Source organism: Pomacea canaliculata, linkage group LG1 (assembly GCF_003073045.1).
Source record: "Pomacea canaliculata isolate SZHN2017 linkage group LG1, ASM307304v1, whole genome shotgun sequence".
NCBI lineage: Eukaryota > Metazoa > Mollusca > Gastropoda > Architaenioglossa > Ampullariidae > Pomacea > Pomacea canaliculata.
This window is the reverse complement of record NC_037590.1, coordinates 14,832,860-14,857,250: the sequence shown is the minus strand read 5'-3', so window position 1 is coordinate 14,857,250 and position 24,391 is coordinate 14,832,860. Positions and strand designations below refer to the sequence as shown.

The 24,391-nt window shown below is 41.9% G+C and overlaps 1 protein-coding gene across 1 annotated transcript; it reads right to left on the bottom strand.

Annotated features, from left to right (window-relative positions):
• Positions 1–247: 247 nt before the first annotated feature.
• LOC112574758 (HHIP-like protein 1) lies at positions 248–12,787 on the bottom strand. The gene is made up of 9 exons (XM_025256005.1): positions 11,154–12,787; positions 10,632–10,717; positions 7,825–8,000; positions 6,491–6,634; positions 5,916–6,045; positions 5,378–5,517; positions 4,910–4,991; positions 2,340–2,434; positions 248–1,739 (listed from the first exon to the last, which is right to left on the bottom strand). The coding sequence occupies exons 1-9, from the start codon at positions 12,162–12,164 to the stop codon at positions 1,618–1,620; spliced, it is 1,986 nt and encodes a 661-aa protein (XP_025111790.1). The 5' UTR covers positions 12,165–12,787; the 3' UTR covers positions 248–1,617.
• Between the last annotated feature and the right edge of the window lie 11,604 nt (positions 12,788–24,391).

The window sequence follows — 24,391 nt, the reverse complement described above, 5'->3', positions numbered from 1 at the left end:
ATAAAAGTACTCAATCTACCCTTTTAAATACTACCAAGGGGTTACAGTTCAAAGGAAAGTTTTAAAAATAATTTTTATATTTTCCTCAAAGTCATAAAAAAGCAGCACGTTTTATGGTTATGAGAAAAATTCAAAAAGCACTTTATGTTTGAAACTAAAAAGGGCGACAGGTTGATTGGTGAAAAGATGGAGCGGTCTGCAGCAACATGCCCTGTCCTTAAGGTTAGAGTTAGCTGCTTACATGAGATTTTTTTTTTTTTTTTTGCTTCGCCTCCTGCAACAAGTTCTACAAATTCTCTTCATGTTAAGCAGTGTGGAAAAGTCCTTGCTCCCCGCCCTTTGTACCTATCATTAATTTTTTTAGGAAGCTGGCACCATTTCTCTCCCATCTCCGAAGGGCTCGACTGTAACAGCAGCATTTAAAGCAGGACTGACAGCAGCAGCAGTTACAGCTGTCTGGCCGGTAAGGAAGCTACGGAAAGACAAGGAGAGGTTGATACCATTACGAAGTTTTAACTCACATTCATCCTTATCGACTTAGCACTTATATTTAAATATTTCACTCGTGATGTAGTTTGTGGCGAAACGAAGCTGCTCGAATTCTCGCACTCCTTCTGCACGACAACAACTTAGCGTTCATCCTGCAGGCGACGCACCTGGTGGACTAAGACAAAAGAGTGTCGAGGACGGCCAACCTCGTGCTTTCCGTGGTCTTCATGATGGCAGGTGGGAAGAAGCTAAAGTCACGAGTGCTTTGTAGTGTGTTGTCGGAAACAGGAGCCTCTGATCTCCACAGCAACAGTCCCTGCTGGCATGGTTGTCCAACATGAGCGGACTGGCTTAAAAAAAGTACTACGGACAAACTAAGATTCACTTTGGAAACTTCTGGCAACAGATGACAACGCGCACGCAGAATAAACACAGGTAAACAACAGCAACAGCTTTCAAAAGCATGTATTTTTACCCTTGTCACTACTCATGACTCTTGTTTTGTTGTTGTTTTCTCTTCCCTCACACAATTAATAAGTACTTTATTGTTCTTTCTAGTAACTGAATTTATTTCTGTTTAACTGTTAACTTTGCACACTAGATATACTTGGGAATATATACTTGATATATATTGCATAACTGTTATCAAACAGCAGTTATTTAGGGTATTTCCTGACTTAGCAGCGAACTCAAAGCGCTTTACAAAAAGAGTACATCACAAAGATATAATGAAGCAATGTGGATGCAATCATCCTATGAAAAGGCATTGTACTCTCAATTATATCTATTCATCCATATGTTACTCTTTCACAATCCACGATTTCAAATTTACGGCTCAAATCTGGACTCCGCAAAAGTAATAATGTCATTTACACACTCGTTCGGTGGTCTGTGCATTCCAAGCCGAGGAAGGATAGGGTTTACATATAAACTTCAATGTGCGGCCCACATATCAAAACCATATAGCAGTAAGACACATCCGGAACAAACTGACAGAATGTTAAAACTTTTAAGCATTCTTGAGGTATGAAGGAAAGTTTATAACAGAAAGAACAAAATTCTCCAAACAGTATAAACTCAGAAGGATCACACACACACACACAGATGATGACTTTTAGACAAGGTAGTTCAGGAGGCTCCTCTGTTTCTGTGTCGTCTGCGACTACCTCGCCTGCGCAGGCAGGAGGGAGATGGTGTGGTTCCGCATCGGCGCATGTTGATCCCTCGTATGGACGGTATCATGCCGGTCCCTGTGCAAAACATTTCACTTTAGTCCCATTTATATAGGACTTCAGAGTCCAGCCATCAAGAAAAGTTTGAAGGAACTAGGAAGTTAACTTTGACATCTTTACTTCATATGGTCACAGGACAAATATATAAACATATTTCGAAACTCATCTAGCATCTAAGAGTATGTTTACATTTTAGTTTCTTTGTTTTCTCTGATAAAGATTGAAGAATCGTCTTCCCTTAAGGATTACGGATTTCCCACTCCTGACTATTCTAAATACTTTAATTTTCCTCATGCTGTTGTAGCAAATTTACAACAACAGTAAATTATCTCCTGCTCGAAATGAAAATTTTACATAAAACTAAAGTACATCGTTAAGCTCTCCGATGGCCTAAACTATTTTGTCAGGAAATTTTCATAAGATTCAATATTCTGACATTATTGCGAGGTTTCGACAATCGATAAAAAAATATGTTAATTATTTCTTGCGATGTTTTATTTGCTTGCTTTCTTCAGAATAACATCGAGCCTGTTTTTCTCCTCATCCATTAGTTCCTATTGTAGAAATTTAAAAATAAAACATCGGGAGGAAAAACCCTCCAAGCAGAGTCCCAATTACCTGAAGTTCCGTTGTTCCGTGCCTGTGCCTGTGCCTGCACCAAAGGAAGCCGACCTTCTTTTCTTGCTGACAGACATTCAGTTGGATTTCCCCTCCTGCAGGATCAATGAGAGAACATCCGGCAAACTTAACTCTGGGATCAGTGTGTAACGCAAGCTCGGAATTTAAACACGTGGTATTGCGCGTGCTTCGTTTGCTCTACTTCAAAGGGACAACTACTACTTAACGGTATTCTTAGAAGTCCTGAGTGCAGATTGTCTGTCTTTTCCTGCAGGCACCATCCATTTAGTCAAAGCTGCCCTGAGAACCATTTCATTATGACCATGCCTGAGGTAAAAGTTTATTTTTCGACATTTAGTGTCGATGGTACTTCTGTTGCTGACCTCCATTTTGTTCGGTCAGATCCAAGTATACATTGAATAAGCTTCTTTGTGTCACTTAAAACCAGGGACTGCATAGGTTCTAGCAGGACAAATCCCACAATAACAGTTCATGCTGTAATACAGTGCATTACAACGCATTACAACGCATTACGTGCTTCCAGAAAGCTCGGCCATGTTTTCGAGAAAGGTTATTAGAACCTCCACAGACAAGAGCTCTGATGCGACATTGCTGGATATTGAGCGAAGCGCTAGTCGCCTAAGCGGAAAGCCGATCAAATATATGTTTTTATGTATCCCGTGATTCAAGGAGGGAAAAACCCACAAAATGTGATTTAATGCTTTCTGCACATCCGCCCTACTTCTCATCTCCGTGAAGGGACTCGTGTGCGGTGCGCTCGGACAAAGCCACAGTTGCAGCACGTGCCTTTGCTGCTGCAGTTAGGAAGTAATTCAATTGCAGCTTTTCAAGATGAAGTTCTTCGGAAGATTTCACCACGAATCCAGGCGGTGGGGCTTTCTTCAGCTTCGGTGCCAAATTGTATTCTTTACAAGAAGACCTAATGAACTTTCTCAAGTCAAGTGGAGATACTATATTCCTGAATGTGACATTTAAATTATGAAATGGGGTGACCCTTGGTTTTTTCTTTCAAGACGTTGTCAGTTTTCTTTTTACTATCCCTCTTCAAATGTCAGCGATGAAGTAATTTTTTCGTTCGTCTGTCGTCATGATAAGGCATAAATCAATGCATTGTAAATTTTGGATCAGGGAGCCTTGGCGCGGGCGTGGTGGAGATAGCAAGAATTGAAAGAGAACCTGGATTTCTAACTGTAACATGTTTTGGTTTTTATTTATTATTGTTGTTATATTCTTGGATGTGTGTGTGTGTGTGTGCGTGTGAGCAGTTTTATATACATATACAGTGATACCTCGGTTCTCGAACATAATTCGTTCCGGGAGGACGGTCGAGAACCAAATTGTTCGAGAACCGAAGCAATGAAACCCATAGGAAATAATGGAAACTGGATTATTTCGTTCCAAGCCCCAGAAAATGCCTATTTACTGGCCTAATTTGTATATAATATGTAGAAAAACATGAGTCTCAACAAGAAATAAGAAATAAAAGTGTATTTATTAAAACAAAAACAACAAAAAAAATAAATAAAATGTACTGTACAGTACAGTACAGTACAGTACAGTAAATTGTGTTTCATTTACTGTACCTGTACCAAACTTTATGGCAGGAGGGAATGAATGTGGAGGGAGGAGGGAAGAGGGAAGAGGGATGGTTATTGTTTTGAAGGGGAGTCCTCTTCAATAAAAACAGAGGGGAACTGCTCTTCGGGTGTTTCTGTTCTCTGTATCTTTTGCTGAGGAGAATCATAATCTTGTTCTGCAGTTGCTTGTCTGATTTCTTTACGGAAGAATTTGTCAATTGTTTGCTGTTTTTTTCTCCTCTGCACTCACACTGATGACGCAAGCAAGGCGCGCTGGGCCGAATGAACGCCATTCGGCTCAACTCGGCTCATCTCGGACGTTCGGATGTTCGAGTTCCAAATATTTGTTCGGATTCCAAGACAAAATTTTCTCGAATTTCGTGGTCGAATACCGATTTGGTCGAAAGTCAAGGCGTTCGAGAACCGAGGTATCACTGTATATGGGCAATCAGATGACCATCTCTGTGTAAAGCCGCAAAAAAAGCAGACAGGTCGAAAACTATCTGTGAAGAACGAAAGTATAACTTTCCACTTCTGCCATCCGATGGACAAGTTGTGTTGTTGACGTCTTCGTGCAGCTCCCTAAACACTGTATTTACTCTGGGCGTCCACATTTCTGACCGCTGTCCGACATCAAGTATCTTCACTCTCCATCTCTGTGACTAGCTGGAGGTCAAATCTCCATAATTCCTCTTAGTTACAACTAAAGATCAGCAGTATCCTATCCACTTTCCTTCGCCTTCATCTGCGGGGACACGACAAAGTGTTGTGCGTTTGTAATTTACATGCGAGGGAACTGAGGACTTATTACACTGTCGTTGTGAGTGGCGGTGGTGTAGGTGTTGGTGCTACTAATACCAGACATTATAGCAACACCAAGTACAGGGTTAATAATAACAAAAATTATCGTATTTCTTCCAACACCAAAAGTTGCAATGAAACAAAACTGTGAAAAAGAAAGTTTTGACACACCTCTGCGGGTCAACAATTTTGAATATTTGACCATCTCTCCTGCGAGGTCGGCTGCTGCGGCTTGTCAGCATGTATATCTCACCTGCACATACAGGTAACAGATGTGCATGTACATTATATGACATGACCAGAACCTCTCCAAGAGGTAAGATTTTACAAACAATAGTCATGCACGTGTGCATGCAAACTAACATTACATGCAACTGATCCACATTCGTTTTCGTTAAGGTTTTAATGGTGGGTAAGAGAAGTTTATGGCTTCTGTTCTTATGTTGATCGGTGGAAGACTCTTTCTTTCTTTAACTTCTTTCCCGTTGCATCCCACCCCTCCACTCCGGCTCTCATGCATTCAAAATATATCTGCTTTTGTCTCTTTGAAACACCCACTGCTTCCTATCCCAAATAACCGTCATATGTGAAATCTTGTGGAATCGTTTTGAAACGAATTGTATAAGTGTCTAAGCGTACCATCCTGGTCCTCTCCAAACGACAAAATGTACTTGTCATAGTTGTTGGTCAGACCGTTGAAGCAGACGTCAGTGCCACACAGCGACAAGTCCGAGTTTCTCCACTGACCGGTGCCGTTCTCCTTGAGAGAGAACAAACGGCTGACAGACGGAGATGTGCGTTGACGACGCCGTTCGATGAGGGACACAAAAGAAAGAGACATGTGAGTGATTGCCAAATACATGTTTCCTGGAAAACTACAGATTTTCAATTTTTACGTTTTAGACGGTGAACAGCATTTCCTTACGAAAGCCTTGTTGCATGTCAAGAGGATGGTAAAAAGGATTGAAGAAACAAGGAGCGGCGTGTAATCAAGAGAAATCAATTTTCTTCATTTTGCGTGCGATCGATTCACCGGTAAATGGATGGGCGGATGGATGGACAGGCGAAAGAATCGACAGAACTTTATCTCTTCCTCCTCCCATATTTCTCTCTTCTTGCAAATCTTTCTCATCCTGACCTTTTGAAATCCTACATAACTTTTTTTCTACAAACGCACCCGTTCATATAGTCACCATAGATGTACAACCCGTCTAGTGCAGGGCTTTCGCACCCGCGGTAGAACTGTCCTCCTGTAACCGACTTCCCTGTGGAGTGGGGATACGTATGTACAGGCAGCTCCTCATCCCCTGTGTGATGAAAAGATAAAAAGAATGTTTCGAGCAAGAGGTTTATTTGTTCTTTTTTCTGCTCAAGATTGTGGATCTTATACAACAGCTTTGCAAACATTTATGCCTGCTCACAAATATTTTCAAGTGTCTTAGGTTCTTGTAGTCACCAATGTTTGCTGTCATTTGTCGTTCTACTACTTACAAATACGTTGGAGTTCTTCTAAATCCTGTTTTATTCTTTCCTATTCACCACTACTCCTCCCTCTAACATTTCTTGGTGTTCTACTAACCAAATGTCTCTGGTATTTGTTGCCGTTTTGCTAAAAAAATATTGACAATTGTTATGGTTCTTCTCAGAAATATTTTTTTTACTTTTGTTGCCCTTTAACCCACCACATTTCTCTATGACATTTGTTATTGTTTTTCTCATCAATGTTCTTGCACATTTTTCAGTTCTACTCACCAATACTTCCGCACATCTCTTCGTCGTAGCACTCAAGCCCTTCCCTGCTTCGCCAGCCATAGTTGGCCCCTTTCCTTAGAATGTCCAGTTCTTCGTACGCGTTCTGTCCTACGTCTCCACACAGGACGAGTCCCTTGCGCTCCCCTTAAAAAGCAGCCATGTTGAATTGAATCAGACTTCCCGTGAGTCACATTAGGAGAGTGACAGAGAAAAATAAAGAAAGTGCGTGAAAGAGAAACAAAAATAGACAGGAAGGAAACAGTCACACAAAAAGCAAGGGAAGGCAATTACAAAACAAATTTCAGTTTTGTTCCTTGACCTGTTGTGAGGAGAAAGAACCAGAAGGAGACTTCGAGGGTGTCTGTGGCTTGGAGGTCATTGTGCATCTTTAAAGAAAGAGGTCAGTGCAAAGTTTAAGAAAAAGTCAGACCATTGTCAGCTCTTTGGCAATCAGGATCGTATTCAGACAATAACCAGCCTCTGCTCTGAGGCCTGACTTTCCGCAAAAACCTGGCATCTATCGTCTGGAAAATTCATCCTCGTAAATCTAGTCCCCCTCCCTCTACCCTACCCCTCCCCTGCAGTGCACGCACCCTGAAAGCGATCAAAGGTTTAAGCACTTTTAAGTGTTTAAGTGACTGAGGCCATGTCACTCTTTAGGAAGTGAGTCGGAAAAGAGGAAAGTGGGTCACAATCGACTAATTGAAGTGGCTGGGTAACAGACCTCGGTGTTTAGCGATAACATCTGGCGTTTCCCTGGGTTATCTTGTCATTTCTAATATTTCAGTACCCCCAGAGCATTTTTATATGCATGTTCCTGGGAGGAAGTATGCGTGGGTGGGGGGCAGGAGGGGAAATAATCACTGCCTGCGGGATCGTTGAACCTAGACGATTCAGCCCCTTTCACCCTTACCTTTTCAACACTAACCCCCATGCTTTCTACTTCTCTATCTCTGCACTCCATTATCTTCGGTGGAGACACTTTCCCCGAAGAGTGAGAGAGTGAGTGAGTGAATGAGTGAGCGGTGACAAATATGTCCTGTTCAGTCCTCCAATATACTGCTGTCTTCAAAGGAGTTAACATTCTCCTCGCACAGACAGAAGCCACCCCTCCTTCCACTAAAACACTCTTAATGGAATAGTTCATCCCTTGAAATGGAATAGATTTTGGTTCAAGGAATGTTGGTCGCACGATTCTAACTGAACGCCTGGCTTTTTTTTTTTTAAGGTAGCTGCGTGTTAAGAAATCCTAATGAGACAACTAGAATACTACGATCCTGATTTAAAATTTGCTGAAAATCAGTCCAAAGAGAACCTTGCCAGATACTCTTTACCTGTCTTTCTGTCACCGCTGTCCACCCCGCACCGCCATATGTTTCTGACACCCAAAGCAAAGATCTCTGGACGGGTGCCGTTGATGCCCACGAAAGGGTTGTCACGTGGTATTGAGTAGGGGAGATCGGGATGCGAATCAACATCGAGGCGAAGCACTTTTCCAAGGAGAGATTGCCTAATGTTACGCAGTATTAAATGACATAAAAAATAGTGCAATCGGTTTGTTTTTAAAGCAAAAAAAAAAGAGAAAAGTTAAAGATTTATTTATGGAGTCTTCTAACGAGAAAATCAGCCAAGAAAAAGGAATATGTTGGCACTAAACAAAGCAGACCTTATCCTCCAAATAAAATTTTTCTTGTAAGATTTTAAGAGGTTCAATGCCTGAATAAAACGGTAGATACCTACTACGTGTTACTTGGACTTTGATTTGCAGACAACAAACTACAAACTACAACTAAGATTGCTAATGTTTACTAAATGCACAGATACGCTCACCTCATCTAACAGGACATTGTGAAACTCGATAACCAGAACAGATAAGGCTGAGAAAGGATCATTCTTCATCCTCAACATGTAAGAGGATTTCTCAAGAATCAGCTCTTTATCTTTGTAGCTAGAGGATATAGTTCTGGCTCCCGCGTGCTCGAGAGAACGAATAGGAACTGGTAAAATGTAGTTATGGACCAAGGCTCTTGCCCTGGATTTCGTCTTCTCTCCTGGGGCAACGACTTTACCTCACTTCATAACTCCGGCCCCTGAGGACTTCTTGGCTCAAACATGTGGAGATCGGATATCAACAGCTGAAGATCACCTGCTTGGTGTCCGGTCTGTGGTTCAGGGAACTCCTGTATTCTGAATGGAACCAGAGTAAGTGTCTCAGATGTATCTTCGTGCTTCTAGGACATAGGGGCACAGAAATGGGCGTTTTCTTTTTCCTCCTTAGTCTTCGGATGGTATGAACAGTGTTCTATTGTTCCAGTCCATGATGCAAATTAGGTTTTCCTACAGACCTCTTCCCCCAGCCATCATCTTGTAACATTAAATAAAGCAGAAAATAAAACTGGCATGGATAGTGACTGGATATAAATGGAAAAAAAGGTTTTAAGCCCACGGAAGATCAAAAAAGCTTACAGCAATATTCTCAGGGAATGATTCCTAGGAAGTAAATAATGGTCAGTCCATCAAAGCCAGAGGGCGCCAGCAGCGTTGTGTGGGGCACCCAGCCGTAGTGACGTGTGAGCTTTAAAGACAATTACTGCCCATCACTCTGGCGCACTCGCCGCAGTCATTAAATGTTTATGCATCACAAGACGGCCTCAACTGCCACAAGACTGAGGCTGCTGCTGCTGCTGAGGCCAGCGAATCAAGAAGCCCAGAGCCGGCACGCGCTGGGTGCCGTGACAAAAGAAGCGTTGAGAGATTATACTCGACTCCAACTCTCGCCAACGGGTTCTGCTGCTTCATACCTCCTTGCTCTGCTTTCTATTTTTTCTCTCTTTCTTTCTCTTTTCTCTTTTTCTCATTGTCTCTTTCTTTCTTTCACACACACACACATGTGTGTGCGAGCGCACACACGTTCTCACATGCACATCTCTTTTTTTCAACTCTCTCTCTTTATAGCGGATTAAGTATGTGTTTATATTCCTGAATTCTTAAGAGATTAAATAATCTTCATTCACTTAGAGTATAAAATGATATTACACAAGTTGGTTCCTCCTGGTCATAGGATATTGCTGGGTTCGATCCAAACATAAACGTCCATTCTTTAATATGGTTTGTATATCCTGATTTACTTTAATGCTAAGCTGGCATCTCTCCTCCGTGTCACAGTGCCAAAGTCATGACATTAAAAGTTTCCAGTGTTAAAAGAGATCTTAGGGTGCATGCGTCAGGTAGTGAGTTTCATCACCATAAAGCAGAAAGATGTAATCTGCTTCTCCCATCAGCAGTAATGCAAGGATACGATCAATGGTTACAAAACCACTCAAATCAATTTGTCTGAAAATAGGATGTCGCGCAATCAGGGGAAATAAAACTCCAATCTGCACAGGAGGAAATGAGGAAGGAGGAGAGAGAAGAGACATGGATAACAGGATGGGAAGTAGGGTCTGACTTCGCATGGCAGCCTGGCTTCATTTAATACAAGCTGACTTTAATCTCATTAGGGTCTTTGTAATAGGTTACCTACTTTCTCAATGGCTAATGCTGTTTTGTGAAGAAAAATTTGTGGACTGGTGCTGATTTGTCGATTTCTTTAGACGAGGGAGAGAAATCCCAAACGGTGAAGAGCAGCTTTTCACACCTTGGCACTCTTTTGTGTGAGGAGGCGCGAACGTTGACCACACGGTTTCAGATACGCATGCGCCAATAAAGAGTCTGTCATATTTAAAATCTCGCTATCTACAGGGGAAAGGGAAGTTGTAGATAGGGGTAGAAGATGGGCGCCACCCTCAGTAAAAAGCTGTCCCTGAGAAAAGGGTAGTGGAGGTCTCGAACACATCGCACCGCAAACTAGTTTAAAGAAAAGGGTTAGGGTTAGGGTATTCTTCGAAATACGTTTAAGACCTGAGTTTAAAGATTGTATCTCAATTAACAAGTGGCATTTCACATTGAGTTATTCTTCCGAGTCACAACTAATTACTTTAAAGGGCTTTCTGAACCAGACAAAATTTAGAAACATGTAACTATCCTTTGGTGTAATTTGCTAAATATGCTAATTTGCTAAACATAATCCCACATTAACAGTAAGTGTTGGGTTAATAAGACACCTTGTGATGTGCTGTAAATTTATTTCCTGAACTATCACCTGTTTTGAGATACGTTGTGAGGGTCTCCACTGGCTCCTCCATCACCCACGAATATGTAAAGGTAGCCATCTTCCAGGACCAACAGCTGCGGACAAAAAAGACACATGCACACAGAGATATGCGAAGGAAAATACTAACTTTGAAAAAGCGAGGTACATTTTTTTTTCTATCTCTGTGACATCATCGACACACTTTGCTGCTCCTTTCCAGTAGCTTAAGAGCTCTGTCAGCACTATGCAAGATGCTTCATAATGCATACTATGTCGGGTGGAGTTTGGTAGGGGAAGAACTGTAGCAGGAAACCTTTTTTTTTTAATTTTACTTGGCAGAAACACCCTTGATGCTAGTTTTATATCTTCTCGAACCGCTGCTGTTTTGTCAGCAGGTATGTTTCTCACTTCGCCTTTTTGTAGGGGTTGGGGCAGCTCAGAGAAAAGCTTTTTAAGCTGATTCATGCTGGTTTTATATTTTCTGGAGCAGCTGCTGTTCTGTGCCTGCAGGTATGATGACAAATGACTTACCTCGCCCCCATTGTGGTTGGCGTAAGGCTGATTGATCTCCAAAAGGATCTTCTCGTAGTTTACATCCGCCACGTTGGGGTTGTCCTGCGACACCCGCATCTCGCTGATACGGATCTTGTGGTCAAGACTGTCCATTCCCATCGCTTCCTCCAGTTCGGTAAGGCCATCGTCGTCCTGCAGGGGAGTCGAGTAGTACACGAAAAACCGTCCGTTCTCTGCAAACCCTCGATGGAAGGCTAGGCCGAGGAAGCCCCTCTCGTCCCCATACCAGTTGGACGTCTCGACGCGGGCCGTGATGTTCAGAAACGGAACCGGAAGCATCGCCTTCTCTTTCGGGAAAAGAATGCGCACGACTCCCGGCTGCTCGCCCACGAAGAGGCGGCCCGAGCCGTCCCCCGCGTGTTTTGCCAGCAAAGGGGCCGCCAGCTTATTCCCTACGGGCTCCAGGCACAGGCATCCTTCGCTGGTTTCCTGGTCCCGCCTCTGCTGCAGCTCTGTGTTGAGCTGCGGGCTCTGCAGCAGGTCTGGGTAGCAGTAGTCCACATCCGTCAGACCGACGTGCAGGCAGAACGTCTCCCCGTGAAGCAAAAGGCGACTTCCGGCCAAGCTGGGGTCGATGACAGGGATGAGGCTGCTACAGGCGTGGAAGAAATCGAGGCAGTAGCTCGTACAAAGGCCGGGGAATGTCCTCGCGCGCATCGTGCGTTCGGCGTCGAAGATGTGCGCGGCGTAAGGTGAGCACTGCTGACACAACAGTTCCTGGACGTAGCTCTGGCATCGCGTCCACTCGTTGCTGGACGTTGTCCGCTGCTGCGCCACCAGATACTCCTGCCGCAGGCTGGCGTCGTCGCTTGCCGTACAGCACCCGAAGTCTGTGTAGTTGCCGCAGAAGGACAGCGACTCTTCGTTCTCGAAGGGCGGGCGGAAGTCTAGGCACTGAGGATGTCCGTTGATTGCCATGAGAAGAAGAGCACTCCAAGCCAGAATCCAGAATATTTTCATGCAAACCATCGTTTCTTTCACCCTTAAATCTTTGTTAAACCTAATATTGTACTTATCCAGCCGAAATGTTCTCAAACTGTCGAGGACTAAGAGTCATTGCAAGATTTTCTGGAAAGTGTATCTGGACGGGCACAAGGACCTGTCATGCGCATTTCGATTCGATCCCTTCGCTTTTCGAGTATTTAAGTCCTTTAGGAAGATCCTTCTTAAGAAGTTTGCAAAACGAAGTGTTGTCATGAGGACGAGTGGAGAAATTATTTCATTTAATGTCTTCACGTGGTCCAGACGGTAGGGCGAAGGTTGTTAGGATGGCTGCCAAATTCTCTCTTGGTGCAGTCCTCACTCAACAGATCTTCTCTGTTTGTGCTTGACTGAGTTGCTTTCACAAACGTTTTCCAATAACTGATTGAATGCTCTGCTGTAGCAGGCAGCACTCTCCCTGGCAACACTCACCGACACTTTCCGAGAGACAACGCAGTTGGAGATGCATCGTCCTCGCGGTCAGATTTCTCGCCAGGAATGACGCAGTCGTGCTGCAGCACCGCACGAGATTGCACCCATGGTGTCCCCGATAAACTTGCTGTTGTCGTTATCGCGTCTGACGACGACATCGGTCCCGCTGTGAGAGTCATCTGTCGACCCGGTAAGAAAATGTTGGCCACACTTGGTGGTGATATCGACCGCGTTAGCGATGCTTGGATGTCCAAGAAGGCGGTGCCTGTCCTGGAAATCTGACACTCGTCAATTAAGATGTTTGTAGTCATCGTCTTTCTGTTCAGTCACGTGACAGTCAGGCGGATATTCCGCGGATGAGAAAGCAGGGCTTTGATTGTCGTGGTGTGCGTGTTGCAGCTAGACATTCTCACTGCTGCCGACATTTCTGGAAGTTCCAAAATCTTTCAATAGCTTTCTTAACTGACCAAAGGTGGTAGCTGGTATGATGAAGCTTGTTGTGATTAAACCAATCACTAACAATATTTAGGCATGTTTGTTCAACTCTAGTGCTTAGCTCGTTTTTTTAACAGTATAGATGACTAGGTCGTTAAAGGATTCCCTACAGATGATTATCCGACTTTTTCTACGGATCAAACTTTTCGCAGGAACCGTAAAAGTTCTTCAAGGATATCAGAGTTAAAAATAGTATCAATGTGAGCTGAACTCTGCTTCTATGGCTTTTCTTAGTTTTTGGTTTTAAAAAGTCTCTCTCCTTCTTGCTCGCTCTTTCCCTCTGCCTCCCCTCTTCTCTCTCTCTCAGTCAGGCTAATTCAATTTTGATTAGTGTCAGGCCTCAGACACAACTACTCTCGCCATGGTTGCCATGGCACTGTGACTTGGTTACGTGGTTATCTGCTAATGTTGCAGCTGTGTCAGCCTCTATTTCCAAGACCTCTAATCGATTTGCTCCTAGCCTAACTTCTATTTCTTTTTCCTAATTTATTCTCCTGCCTGGTGTAGTCCCCATTTCGATCCACTTGACCTCATCTTCGCTTCACTCATCAACATACCGGTAGAATCTCTTCATCCTGTTTACTTCTGCTTCTTTTAGCTCTCAATTAACTGTACCCTACCCCCTTCTTCTTCCCTACTAGATATACCCTTCTGTTTACGGTTGCACTGATTCCTCAAAATTTCTTCTCTTTGTGTTTCAACCCTATCCAAACTGTCCCCCAAACCCTCCTTTCATTCTTTCTCTTTCGTTCTCTTATTATCAAAAGAGAACCGTCACCTTCTTTTCTCTATAGAAACTTCGCTTTAAAAGTTTATCCCTTATTTGGTCCTGACTACATGTGTTTGTATACTTTGATTTATTTGATTACAAACGCATTGACAAGTGATATGATTAAAGGTCCAGAAAAAGAAAAGAAAAAGTGAGGCAGAAAATTCGTTTTCAATACACCGAAGACTTTAACATTAAAGCAGGTAACAAAACCTTGTTTTCAAGTTAAACTATCGTTAAGCTGAAATTGTTATGATGTAGGAAAGAAATGAAAAATGTGCATGTATCATCATCTTTGTATTTTTCAGCATCATTATTATAATTATTATCGATATATATATAAAATTGTCGTCTGTAAAAAAAATAATAATAAAACCTTCAAAACTTGATATAATTCACTCTCACTAGACGACTCTTTCCAGCTGCCACTCTTCAAAAGGTCTTTAACGAACATTTCCATAAACAAAGTCATTTCTGCCTTGAAATCCGAACTACAAACACAAATATTGAATAAACAAATTTGACTATCCAAGAGCGATAACCTATACGGTCTTCTTTCCAAGCTTGCCATTAGACGACGGGTGAGAGTGCTGAGAATGTCTTCGAGAGAGGCCTCAGGGAGCTCTCAACAACAGCCATCCGCGCCCTACACCAGTAAACAATCCATTAGTACCCGTAAGTGCTGCTGAAAAGCCAGGAACACGACCCTGGGGGAGTGCCGTTACAAAAAGCACACGTACCTTGCTTTAGGGATCATGTCAGTCGCCTCCCCTGACTTGCTCTTTTGCGTCTGGACCACTCCTCTCCTCCACCACCTACATGTGATGCTAACTGCTCTCCTCGCGGTACTCACTAAGCTCGGCACTGGGATTGAGAAGATTTTGAGCCCATACCCCCGTCTAGACACCGTCTACTATCACCTTCCAAATTACTGAAAGCATTTTATCAAGCTTGTAAACGGCAAGACAAAAAAAAAAAATCTGAATAGTTTCCACTAAAAATTTATTTCCTTGAAATTAAAATCGTTTATTTATTTTAACCTGAGGAAAAAGTGCAGTTTGATTTTAAAAGGGACGTTTTTGTCCTGTAAACACAATATCTGATGATAAAACTGCTGTAATTTTTTCCCCTTCTAATCGTGAATTGTAAATGAAAATTGTTTGAGCACTTTACCAAGCGGTAGGTTTTTAGGACAGAAAATGAGGATGACTTGCTCGGGAGGAGATTGCTAGAGGTGATGTGTGCTAAAGTTCGTTTGCGTTTCTTTCCCAATTCGTGAATTGGCATCGTAAATCTTGCGATCGTCCTCCTGAGTAGAGTTTTATGAGGGCATGTAAAGAGCCTTGCAGACAAGCAAGATAGCGCAGGTGAGCGGTGATGAAGTACACTTACCGCCACCTTGCTGGAGAAGACATTAATGTGAACACTAAAGCTCAGTAAATAAAGAGCAACTGAAGACAGGTAACAGACACTGAGGAAGAAAGTAAATCACCATAGTGACTGACCAAATTAGTGGTCACAATGCCAATTGACCTCAGCTCTGAGTATAATGACATTTGGTACTCCTGGCAAAGCTTTTCTGGCGCTGATCCAAGAGAAAGAACTTGGAACAACAAATAATATTGCATTTAAAGATGAGTACATATTATGTTATGTCTAGCACTGTCACAAAATAGCAAAGAATCATTTGCTGGAATTCCAATTTCCTATTGGAAAAGTGGCCTACGGATATGATTTTCTTCAATTTATTGTTTTCCGTAATTATTTGCCTCTATTAAATATTTTGTTGGTGATGCATTAACCGCTTACCCTCCTGCTTCTTCTTCTCTCTCACTCTTCTTTACCTAAAACCCCTCTGTTTTCTGTTTCTGTCTGCTTTCTCTCTCTCTTTCTCTCTCGTCTGCCCACCTATATGTCGATCTGTTAGCCCAGGAGGATTTCATTTCTCCTGGCTGCCTGACAGCATCTACCTGGGTGATCAGGTGTATTGTGGATGATATATCGTGGCTACGCTGCTAATTAGTTTCACACGGTTTTGAAAATAACCTTCGATTAATAACACTTTCAGAGTTAGGAAAATAAATAGAAACCTGATTCAAAACAAGAGAGGTCTACCATCAAGCCTCACCCCAGGCTGTTGGGGTTCAGACTTTGTGGCAGCTTAGTCGACACACGCAGGTGGTGAACACACGGACGAATGTAGGATACAGATTAATGGGGGAACACGTAAGCCCTCCTTAGTTCCAGGACACAATGTTTTCTCATCCTCTAGATGTCCAGACTGATTTTTATTATAATAATATAGACAGACAAACAAACAGACAGACAGATGCTTCTGATGCTGCATAAACTGGAATCACGAAATACATCCTAGGTGACCCATCGCTTTGGTTTGAGACTGAACCTAAAACATGGGATGAAAGTCAAAGTTCTAAAAATAATTGCCAAACCAGAATAAACTTCTCAGCCTTGCGGAACTGATCAGGGTGGAATTTCTTCATGGTCCATGAGTCTCGAAGTATATTTATCGTTACCTAGGGAACATGAGCACACCTTTAAATAAGTGACCATCAGGTGTCTGACAGCGGACTGGCATGATGGGCACAAACACTGAGTTGTACTTAGAGACAGTTCAAAGGTTTCCTCTTCTGTCGGTGTGTTGTATCTCTGTCTTTATATTTTACTTGCTTTGTCTTCCTTCCATTCCTCTTTTTTTCTTTTCTTTTTTCTCAGTTCAGACAATATCCTCAATCTATCCATGCTCTGTGTTATTCAAACCTAGCTGTCCGTGTTCGGGAAAAAAAATCTTCTGAATTCAACTGTAAAAACAGCAACACAAAAAAAACCCAAAAACTTAAAGAAGCTTCTCTTCTTGGCCACCTCAGTTCCAGACGACTTCGGCATTTTTACCCAAGACTTAACACAGTCGATGGATGCATGTGATTAATTATGGCCCTTGGGTATACTTGGAAGCTTCTGGAATTTTCTTTCCGTCTCGTTGCTTGGTGCCGCTTCGCTCTACCCGTCACAAGTCTTTCGTTTGCTGGTTCAGCGATGTTAATTTTGTCTGCAAAACTTTTTGGTAGATGCTACAGGAATAGTGCTCGCATGCGCACATGCGTTTGTGTGTGTGAGAGAGAGGGGAGGGTGTGCATTTCTTTCATGCTTTCTTCTAAGTAAATCGTGTTGTTTCCCATACGTGTGTGTCATGTGTTTGTACACCCACGCGCTTGTGTAGGAAAAGTGTAAACATGTACACACGCTGACATACGCACCTAGTGAGCCAATTTTTGTTGTTGTTGTTGTTGTTGTTAATGTTATCGTCGTTGTCGTCGTCGTCGTCGTCGTCGTCGTCGTCTAAACCTTGCATTTCAAGCTAATTCAGAAATACGAGCTTAATCACGCCTCTAGAGAGCGCCACCATCCCGGACACCGAAAGAGGATGACAAGAAGATATGTCTCAGGCAATCTTCGGATTTTCACAACGATGACCCAACCTGCCGTCCGACCGTGTATTTATTTATTGTGGAGAGCAATTGGGCCTTGCTGTCGACTCGCCGGCGCTTTGTTTACAAAGTCTCCCACTCGTGGTGTACGACCCTCCCAGGGTGGCTCTGAATGCCGCAAAGCAAACAGTCCTACATGCCCCGACCCCGGGCCACGAGTGATCGTCCAGGGGCTGGGACCGGGTCATGCATCACAACAGGGCCGGTCGCGAGTCAGGGCATATATGGGCATCACTAGACGCCCGCAGATTCTCGGGTCCAAATTCAATTTCTCTTCGATATCGATCTGCAGTTGTCTGCTTCCCCTGCTGCTGATGCCTGCCGCGCCTTTTAGTCAAAGACAGAGCGCATTAGAGGGAAACAATGGGAGGTGCTTAGTCTGAAGAATTTGGTGTTTCACGACTCGGTAGAGATGAGGACTAAAGTAGTGGTAGTGAGCTTTATAGTTAGGCATGTGCATTTCAATGTTTATATATCTATATACACACACTCTGATTATAAGGCTACTTTTTGGTAGTTTTCTCCAGATAATAATGCTCCTGTTCGCGTGCGTGCGTGCGTTTTCTCATGTAGATTACTGTGCAAGATATATTTTATGTCTGTTCTCTATAGCATGTGCTCTTCTGTCTGCATGTATGTTAAACTCCATGAGTCCGCCCTCTGATGATGCCAAAAAGCGCTGTATAAATAAATAATATTATATATAGACGATGCATAACACAGAGTGCACTGTATTTTGCATTTGTGTGGTTTTTGAGTTTGTCTTTTCTTTCTATGAGCGTGATCTCTGAGCAGACATACAAATCTTGCTGCAAATCTGTTCCTTTTTTTTTTTTTTCTTTTTTGTAGGGTTTTTTCTGTTTCTGGTTCAATCTTCAATCTACAATTTTGAATGGTGGGGGATCTCCGTTTGGATCTTCAGACTGTGGGATGATTCGTGCTCACCTCTTACACTTTGTGACATCCATCAATATCGTCTTCGCTGCACACGTTTACCTCCTCTGATGTCGATTGTGCATGTGTGTCCGTCCGTGAGCATGCGAAATGTGATTGTGCTTGCATTCTTTTATAAAATGTATCTATTCATTTTTATTATTTCCAGTAATGTTACAGCAGATAGATAAGTATTTTTTTTAAAAATGTCTGTAACATCATGTGGTCATCGGCATTGTAACCAGTGGAGCCACAAGAGGATTCATCCACATCCCCTCCCATCCCTTTCCCTTATGTCTCTGATAAAGACAATTGACAAACACTAGTCTGGAGTTCAAGAAACGGTCACCCGCATAATGTTCCAGGCTCGGTTTTGTATTCTTTATTCAATATTCTCTGCTGTTTATGAGAGAAACTTAAATAACCATCATGACTGATAAACTTGATTTCTGACTGGGAGGACGACATTGTGAGATTATGAACAGCGAGAAAACACGTTGCAGTTGTCCTCTGTATAAGTGAACGAGCACGCGTATGAAAATAAAAAGATGCAAATCTTTTAATACAAAGTGTTAGCAGACATTTCCCCTTCTATTGCTTCCCTTATGAAAGATTTGTTTCAAGTTAAAACATCTTCACAAGATTCTTCAGATCATGTTTCGTAAGCTCTGGTATCAGCTGTTTTCATAGCTATCGGGTATCATAACAAGTACATATTTGCGAGTTAGTCACATTTGAGATACATTATATTGTAAGCAATTAGTAGACTATGTGTAAGCAATTAAGTGTCATTCGTTTTGTGTTACCTTGCTATAGATGCCACCACAGATAAAGAAAGAAATATGTTTACCAAGTTCCCGGAAAGAGAAAATAAACCTCATTACCTTTGGTAAACATCTCAACCGATTCATCTTAAAAGAAAGTTTTGACCATGCTATCACAAAAAAGTCTTCAACATGGTTACATTCAAACACTTGTGGCAACAGTTTGATGGCCCTGTCCTCTATCACTCCACTCAAATCTTTGTCTCGGTGCAAGCGAACTCACTGTCTGTCCACTAACACGTGACATTTATTGGAACCTGCGTGCCGGACACAGGACTAAACAGCCCTGATTTTATCTTGACCCACACTCCCATTCAGAAATGACCGATGGCCGCTAAGAGCCGTGGTCTTCCTTTGCTGTAGCTTCTGTTTCTGTGGCTTCTGTGTGGAAGAAGAAGCCACACGGCGTCTGGCACTAGATATTGGAACTAAAATCGGGGTCCCGCCATTCAGGCAGTAGCCAAACTAGACTTAGTGGCCTCTAAACAAGTGGTCACGTGGTTGGCCTAGAAAAGGCCGGTGGACGTGACCCCCACAATAACCTTTTTCGAGACTAGGGTCAGTGGACTGGGCTAGTGAGAGAGAGGGATATTTTCCCAGAATTCAGCTGATGGTCAGCGAGACCAGAGAATAATTCATGACCCGGCGTCTACCATCTTGCACCAGACGCTGGAGATGGCGAACCAGAAAATCTTTTTTTTGGCAAGAAAATGAAGAGCATTTGGCTACAGTGGAGATACTTTTACTTACAAAATAATGGAACGTAAAGTAAAAATGGTATATATATAATACGGATCTATATTTACTACAAGTACTTCGGGTTTTATGTATTTCTACAAGAATTGTAGATGCAAATAAAGGTTGAAAGATATGGTGTGGATATCTTAGTGATATGGAATTGGCAACAATGGGAAACGTACATCTGTATTTTTGTAGTACCTCTGTAACTATATTTGTTTTCTAAATACGGAATGTTTTTCTTTTCCTTTCTTTGTTGTGACCAAGGAAAGGGAGTGGGATGAGCGATAGAGTGTGTTTTGTGAGAAATCAATGAACTAATTTATTTAATTATTTGTCAGGTTTTATTTAAACCTTCACTAAAATTGTGTATGTGTAAGTTTAGACAAACCATATGTAAAGCACTAATATGAATTTTGCTTAATAAAATAAAACCATAAAGACGACAAAACCAGAAAAGTAATTCATCTTGTATCAACTGTAATTTTATTCTAGGTGTTTGATAGATTCATATTATATACCTATATGTCTTATGTACATCAACATTATTGTCCCCAAACAGTAGCCTACTCTAAAAATGATACTTTACTACAAATTAAATTACTTATTTCATTTAAGTTATTGAATGGAAGAGCCGTAAAAAAGTTGTTACATTTTAACTTCTCAAAAGGCACAAATTGTATTATTCTAGCTAAAATAAAACATTAATGCAAGTTCCACAAACCTTGTGACACCTGCAATGAATTACAGTGATTATTCTGGCGAAGATGAGCCATAAATGGTAATCCCAAACCCAGTCCATAGAAGTTCTTCACGAGGCTCGATCCGTTCAGGAGATAGGATTACAGCTTTGCTAATATTGTCATCTGAAACAACAGGGACAAGCCAATAGGAGAGTGTGACCGTCCGCAGAAGAAACCAAAGATTGCTGGAGGGAATCGGGGAATCAAACGGAACCGGGGAGTGCAGGAGGCAGTAATTAAGAAAGATAGCAGCCAAGACGGATAAGACCAAAGCTAGCTCTCTATCAAAGCGGGGTTGTGGATTGAACCTCATTCTGCCTTTTGCTTGATCCTTGTACTAAAGACATCGGTCGGAAAATATTTTATACGAGTACTTTTCGCTTCTTTTATCTAGTTTGTCCCACCGGTTCCTCTGTTTTCCTTTCCTTCTTTACATTCATATTATTCGCAGACGCGCAAAGCATCCTTTTATTGCTGTTTTCTGTTCTGATTTCCAGACGACGCTCTGCTTCTATTCCCAGAGCTCTTCATCAGACTGACACGACTCTCCTCATATTTCTATCAGCAACACCGACCACAGTTTCATAATTACTGCAACGTCTGTACTGCACTGCATCTGAGAAGTTTATGGATAATCAGCTAAAGCGGTCACTGTTGCACAAAAAAGATAAAGTTTCCATAAGTATTTCAAAGTACAAAATAAATGCGTGTTTTTAACGGTAGGGGGGATTTCCTTGGCAAGAGACTGGGAGAACTAAATGTAGAAATAAATAGATTAGGTCAGACAGTACCAAAATACCTAAGTATATTTACATATTTATTAATCTTATTATTTCTCTAACTTCTTTCAATCAGTTTTGTTTCAAACTTTTGTAACTGTCCCTTCTAAAATTTCTAAAATAAACCCATTGTGCGCTTCCAGACCTCAGCTTGTGTCCCAGACAAAGAGCGAGGCTCATCTAATGCATTATGTACTCCGCTTTCTGTTTATTTCAGTTCCAGAGGATCGACTGAACGAGATAATGACAAGAAACCGCACGAGCAATTAGCCACGATTGGCAAGAACGAAAGACAATCTCCTCATATGAAGATAAAGATAACAGCCAGCGATAAAACAGAGCCTTGCGAACAGAAAAACAATGGAAACGTAAACAACAGCAAAGAATATACAAACGTGCACGTGAAAAAAATAAAATGAGAACAAAAAAGCAACATTGACCGGAAATGAAGCTTTCTCAATGTCGGTGGATGTTGAAGTATACTTGCCCTGCAGCTAGATGCGCCGGATATAGTAAGTAATAAAACACGTGCCCCGGAAGCTCTGCTTTTTCGTGATGAGGGAAAGACATCACGTGGTTCCGCCGCCAGCGGAAGACCTGTCAGCAATAGTTGTCAGGTCACGTTGGGGGCATCTGGGAGCTTGTTGGCAGCGTGTTCACTTTAGATCGGATGCCGGGTACTCTTCTCACGGTTGTGGCTATTGACGGTTATGATGAATGTTTGGACTCAAAAACTACTTTTACTGCTAATGCTGGATTTCTTCTTCTCCTCCTTCTATTATCTAATTTTCTCGTATCTTCTTCACTCAATACTTTCATTTCTGCTCTCTACTTACTTTTTCTCACCCTTCCTCTCTTCCTGTTATCCTTCTTTACTTCTACCTTTTTTTCTTTCTTTTTATATCTCTCTAATCATTACTATCCTCTTCTCCTCATTTCTTCATCTCCTCCTGTTATCCTCCTTTTCATTCTGTTTTTTCGTATTCTCTTCTCCTCTAACTCTCAACATTTTTCTATCCAGCCTCTTCCCCCTTCTTCTGTCTTCTTTCTAATTAATTTTTTCTTTCTGTTTCTGAACCTTTTTTTTCCATTTTTGTTATAACAGTCGTCATCTCTCTCTTAGATAGCTATTTTTTAATTTTCCACACTTAAGCCAAATTTGCCGTTAAAGTACGTTATGAAGCCCACTTTGCCCCATTAATACACTATTTCTGACCGCAAAGTTTGTTAGTTCATACATACCAGAGGATCTTACCAAGATGAGGCTTTCATGGCCCCGTCTCCTGATGAAACACGACGGCTTACAAAGTAGACCTGTTTGCAGCTTCGTTTTTAACAAACGTGTTTAAAAGCTCAGAGACTAAGCAGACTCCTCCAAGTGGCAGCGCGAAAGATAAGAGAATGATAAACCATCTTCCCAACCCTCAGCTTCATGCCAGCGCCCATTGTATGGCATGGCGTCAACGCCCAGGTTTCTGCTTGCTACACAATGCACCCGATGCTCAGGTAAACCCTCAAATTACAGACCATCTACACAAGCAAGAGGCTTTTGTGAAGCTACCATCAGCTTTTGGCAGACATTTTTGACGGATGGGCAACAATCTTATACTTATTTTGTATGTCTTAATATACACTAAAATAGGGAAGCACAAGTCTGTTTTATTTACAATATCAAGGATTTGCACTTGAACAAATCTTTTTATTCTGCGAAAAAGAGGGTTGTGTAGTCTTAGAATAGCAACAACCTTTTTATTTTTGGTGTTTTATTGCTTTGTGCCACAGAGAGGCACCAGGGCCCTTGTGAGTCAGCTTTTTGGCCTTCATTTGATGCTCGGCAGAGATAATAGTAGTGTTTCCTCAACAAATTTTGCAAAATGCTAAACCAAACAATTTCTGAGACTCTCTGGATGCACTCGACAGTTGTCTATCGCCATATCTGCAGGGGTAGCTCTATTTCTCTCTGCCTGGACACTCAACAGCAGACTCCATCACGTGACATCACGTCTGCAACGAAGTTGAAAGTTCATAAGTCCTTTTTTTCCTCCAGTTTATTCCATTTTTTTGACAATGTTCTTTTTTGTTTATTATACATATTATACATTATATATTGAGATAACTACAAGTGACGCAAAACTAGTTTATGGTGGCTTCTGCTAGTTAACCGCCTCAGGCCATTACTTTGACAATAGAGCATACAGTTGGACAAATGGAGTCGTATCGAACAAAGCGATCCTTTTATGTGTCGATTCCATTTTTTTTTTCAAATGGAGAAGGGCAGGAGAACTCAAAGAAAATGACCTCTGGAGTCAGGGTCATCCGATGCCTAAGTTCCATTTGTTATTCTTTGGCTCGGTCCTGGAGCTGTTGAGCTTTTAATGGTAAGCTCCAAACCTTTATGTTTAAGTGCTCTTCTGAGAAGGCAATGTTGAACAAAGGAAGGTCTGGTAATCAAACGGAATTAACACAAAACCAATGGGATGATTGACTGAAAGGTGGGTCTGTTTCACAGGTTTGTTTTTGTTTTTGGTTTGTTTCCTGCTACTTTTGACAAACAAGACAGCGCACGAGTTTGCTCGACATCGCTGCACTGAACCATCAATGAGGAAGGGCTGAGAGATGAGAAATTGGTCTAGCTGTGGATACAGATCAATATTGTCGTTGGATAAAGGCTCTCACCGGGAAAAGAAATAAATCTTGAATATGTATAAGTAATGCTGAGCTATCTCTTTTTAAAAAGCTGTTTTCTCACCGGTGTCACTATTATACGTCTGCGTTCTCACGTGGAATTGTGTCGGTTTTCATTTCACGTTCATTTTTTTTTTCCTAGTCTGTTTTATGAAAATTTTAATCTTCGACATAAAAAATTTGACCAGCTTCTGCAATCAAAGAATAGGAAGGATATAAATTGAAATCCATTCTAAAATCGCAGTTTTCGAAGGGCTGTATGGCTGAAATTACGTAAACAATGTTTAATGCTCCTACCGCGTATATAATGC